We start from the raw sequence: 4192 nt of genomic DNA, 5'->3' as shown, positions 1-4192 counted from the left end.
ATGACTATGCCTGGGGTGCTTGAGAAATGCTTCTAGAAAAACTGTTAAGAGATATGAGTCCGGGCGTGGTGCCTCATATGCCTGTAGTCCTGGCACTTTGGGAGGCTGAGGCGGGCAGATCACGAAGTCAAGAGATGGAGACCATCCTGGCCAACATGGCAAAACCCCATCTCTACTAAAAATACAAAAATTAGCTGGGCGTCGTGATGCGTGCCTGTAGTCTCAGCTACTTGGGAGGCTGAGGCAGGAGAATTGCTTTAACCTGGGAGACAGAGGTTGCAGTGAGCCGAGATCACACCACTATACTCCAGCCTGGCGACAAAGTGAAACTATGTCTCAAAAAAAAAAAAAAAAAAAAGAAAACGAAAATAAATAAATAAAGGACTGGGAGCGGGAGCTGTGGCTCATGCTTGTAATCCCAGCACTTTGAGAGCAACATGAGACTCCATCTCAGGAAAAAAAAAAAAAAGATATGAAGAACGATTGGAGTAGATATCTGTCAAAAAATATAAATAAATAGATATGAAGAATGAGTTAGAACTTACCCAAGTCTGAGAAGAGGGTGTACATCTCAGGCGCAGAGAACAGATTAGTGAAGGCATGAGTTTGTTTGGGGGCCTGTGCCTAGGCTGATGTGGCTCAATAAAGGAGACTGCTTGTTCATTTTGGAAAGTGAAGGCAGAAAAGTTTGCAGAAATGGATGAGAATTTTAGTCAGAGGCTCAGTAAGATTTAAGATGACTTCTGTTTTCAAACTTCCAAAATGATTCTCTTCTCCCTTCTCCCCTGCTGGCTACCACACATACCGTTTTGTTACCCTTTGCAGCAAAATTCTTGTAAGGGCTGTCCATAGTCATCGTCTCCAGTGAGTTTCTCCTTCTAGTCTCTCTCTCTCTCTTTTTTTTTTTTTTTCTTTTGAGACAGTCTCACTCCTGTCACCCAGGCTGGAGTGCCATGGCGTGATCTCAGCTCACTGTTACCTCCACCTCCCGGGTTCAAGCGATTCTCCTGCCTCAGTCTCCCAAGTAGCTGGGATTACAGGCACCCACCACCACGCCCAGCTAATTTTTTGTATTTTAGTAGAGATGGGATTTCACCATGTTGGCCAGGCTGGTCTCCAACTCCTGACCTCAGGTAATCTGCCTGCTTCGGCCTCCTGAAGTGTTGGGATTACAGGCGTGAGCCACTGTGCCCGGCTGTAAATTATTTACTTTATTCAATAGCACCAGTTCTTTTATTCATCCACCCATTAATTCAAGGTTTTTTTTGTTTGTTTTTTTTTTGAGACAGAGTTTCGCTTTTAGTTGCCCAGGCTGTAGTGCAAAGACACGATCTCGGATCACCACAACCTCCACCTCCTGGGTTCAAGAGATTCTCCTGCCTCAGCTTCCCAAGTAGCTGAGATTACAGGCATGCGCCACCATGCCAGGCTAATTTTGCATTTTTTGTAGAGACAGGGTTTCTCCATGTTCCTCAGGCTGGTCTCGATCTCCTGGCCTCAGGTGATCCGCCCACCCCGGTCTCCCAAAACGCTGGGATTACAGGTGTGAGCCACCGGCCCCAGCTCATTCAAGTTTTAAACATTATTGAGAGCTTGTGATATGTCAGGCACAATAGCATGGGTCACTTTATCCCCATTTTTAGAGAAAAGCCTCACAGAGGCTCAGTGATTTGTCAAAGTGACAAAGCTTATAGTGGTGGAGAATGTTGGTTCATGGTATTCCTTGCTCTTCATGAAATCTGTCATGGGCCTGGGTACCTTGTTTGGACATGTGTTTTTGTCCTGTCTGCATTCCTTGAGGTTAAGGCTGGCTTACACAGCTGGCCTCCCCCTTGGTGCATGAAACCATCTGCTGTAGTGGACACACTATAACGTTGTTGATGGATTGTTCATATGGCCAAATCCTTGCTGCCCTTCCCTCAAGACCTGTCTCTCCTTCCCAAACCCAGGAAAAAATTCACCCAAATAAAAACTAAGCTGACTTGATTTGGAGGAGGAGGGTAATTTATTTAATTTGTTGACTCTGGCTTACAATTTTGTCTTTTGTTTCCATATCTGGAAAGCCCCTTCAATCCCATCGCCCCTTTTCCCTTCAAATCAGGGCAACTCAGAAATAGCTTTCTTGGCTGGGGGGCCTGTTTGCTTTTCCTTTTCTCTCGCTTTTTCCTCATACATCAGGATCCTGGTTGAGAAGGAAAGAGGCACAGGGATGAGGGAACACTCTTCTCAAGGGAATAAATCATAGGGTGCTAGGAAAGGCTAGAAGGGGATGGGGATGTGAGGGTGGAAGTGGGAGGAGGAAGAGCAGGGGTTGGAGTTTCTGGGGACCAGGACTATGGAAAGGGATGGGGTCCAGACCTTGGAAGGGTCCCTCTAAGGATGGAAGAACGGATGATGAGCAACGTGTAGAAAAGTTGAGACTAGGGATAAGGATAAGGATCGGGGAGGAGAAAACAGGTAAGTACAGGGGAGGTTGGAACTTGACGCTCACATTTTTAGGATGGCAGATCTTTTGCCCAGCATCATCCTGAGAAAGTCAGGGTAGCTAAACGTCTCCCCAGAGCCACTGGACACCTCTCCAATTAATTTCTTTAGCTCTAGGTGAGTCTTGGGGACCCCAAGTTTCTCTAGCATTCGCTTCAGGGACATGATATCTGGGGGCAGAGGATGGGGTTGGGGAGAAGGTGGGGAGATCGTCTCTCTCTTCTTCCGCTTCCACATCCCCATTCTCCTTCCTCCCACTCTGGTAGGTGGGCCCCCTCCCAAATTATGAGGAATGGAGCAAGTAGGAGAGACCTCTGTCTTCTTAGGCCTGCACACCCACCCCCCCCCCCCCCGCCCCAAATCACCATTTCTCACCAATATCGCCATTTCCATTAAGGTCAAACTCCATGTATTTCTCTGGGTGAGGGGAGAGAGCAGAGGAGATAAGCGCTGACTGGAGGGTTTTCAGCAGGAGATTGAGGAAGGGGTTGCCAACCAACTGCTAGATGGAGGACTCAACGTGGAAGGAGGAGAAGTGGCAGGCAGAGGAAGTGGAGTTGGGGAGTTGAGGGGCCCTGCTAGGGTGTAAGGAGCTAGAGGGGATGCTGAGAGAGGCTGGCCCGGGAAAGGGACTGCAGTGTGGCAGGAGGGCAATAAAGGCAGGTTCCCCTCTAGCTACCACAAAAGTAAACTTTGTGTCTCTGCTGTTCCTGCCCTGTTCTTGTGGAAATCCTAACCCTCCTACCCCCAGCCCCGCCTCCACCTCCTACAGTTTCCCCCTCACCTTTGAAGCCTTCCAGTTTGGAGGGCAGATCCTCATCACTACTGTATTTGGGATCATCTAGAAATTGCTATGGAGGGGAAAGTAAGAGCCAGGGTAGGCCCTCCCCATGCATGCCCCATCCCCCAGGCTCTGCCCGCTTAGTTCTTCCTTCTACCTTGTTGATCTCATCCAGCCTCTCTTCCTGCTGGGCCTTCAGCAGTCCGAAAGCTTTTCCTCCTGTTGGGGGGAAAAGATTAATCAGCCTTCATCCCTCCCTTCCTCTCCTTACCTGACAACAGCCCAGGGACATCACAGTTGGCCTGCCTAGGCCAGCTGACTGCCCTCCTAGCCCACAGCCCAGGTCTGTCCATCTCCTTCCTCCAATCTAACGCCGTTGCCTATCCCACCCTTCCTACCCTGTAAATCCCTGTTTTGGCTCATAGCTCAGCAGATGCTGGTGGAGGTGGGGAGACAGACCAAGCTGGAGGCCTCTGTCTGCAGGCTCTCCTTCTCTCCCACCAGTCTTCTCAGAAGCCTTCCTCCCAAACTTCCCCTTTCCCCTCATTCCTTCCTCCTCTGCCTCCCAGACCTCACTTCCCCATCAGGTTCTGCTGACATTAGCGCCCCAGGAAGGAGGGGGAGCCCGGCATGAAATGCAGATTAGAAAATAACATTCTCCCAAATTCCTCTTAAATGAGAGCCCGGTGTGTGCATGAAACAAATATTTTGATAAGCTACTGGAGGTGTGCAGGAAGGGCAGGAAGACATCAGGGACATTTATTCTCAGGAACTGCTCTTTTTGAACAGGTCCAAGGTTCAGGTAATGGTAAGACCTTGCATTTTGTCAGGTTTCATGAGTCTGGACAGGCAGGTATAGACAGGAAGACAAGGAAGGGCTGGCCGATTTTTTCTGCTCTGTAGGTGAGAGAAGAATCTGAAGTCTGG

The 4192-nt window shown here is 49.0% G+C and overlaps 1 protein-coding gene across 3 annotated transcripts; it reads right to left on the bottom strand.

Annotated features, from left to right (window-relative positions):
• Positions 1–1982: 1982 nt before the first annotated feature.
• Positions 1983–3827, bottom strand: AIF1 (allograft inflammatory factor 1). 3 transcript variants are annotated; one of them, XM_033216632.1, is made up of 6 exons: positions 3725–3827; positions 3423–3484; positions 3269–3335; positions 2860–2901; positions 2492–2654; positions 1983–2182 (listed from the first exon to the last, which is right to left on the bottom strand). In XM_033216632.1, exons 1-6 carry the CDS (start codon positions 3810–3812, stop codon positions 2098–2100), a joined length of 507 nt encoding a protein of 168 aa, XP_033072523.1. In that variant the 5' UTR covers positions 3813–3827; the 3' UTR covers positions 1983–2097. The 3 variants fall into 3 exon arrangements, with proteins under 3 accessions (XP_033072523.1, XP_033072524.1, XP_033072525.1); XM_033216633.1 differs by having other exon boundaries at positions 3664–3819; XM_033216634.1 differs by lacking the exon at positions 2860–2901 and having other exon boundaries at positions 3664–3819.
• Between the last annotated feature and the right edge of the window lie 365 nt (positions 3828–4192).

Source organism: Trachypithecus francoisi, unplaced genomic scaffold (assembly GCF_009764315.1).
Source record: "Trachypithecus francoisi isolate TF-2019V2 unplaced genomic scaffold, Tfra_2.0 Lachesis_group10, whole genome shotgun sequence".
Lineage (NCBI taxonomy): Eukaryota > Metazoa > Chordata > Mammalia > Primates > Cercopithecidae > Trachypithecus > Trachypithecus francoisi.
This window is presented reverse-complemented; position numbering and strand designations above follow the sequence as displayed.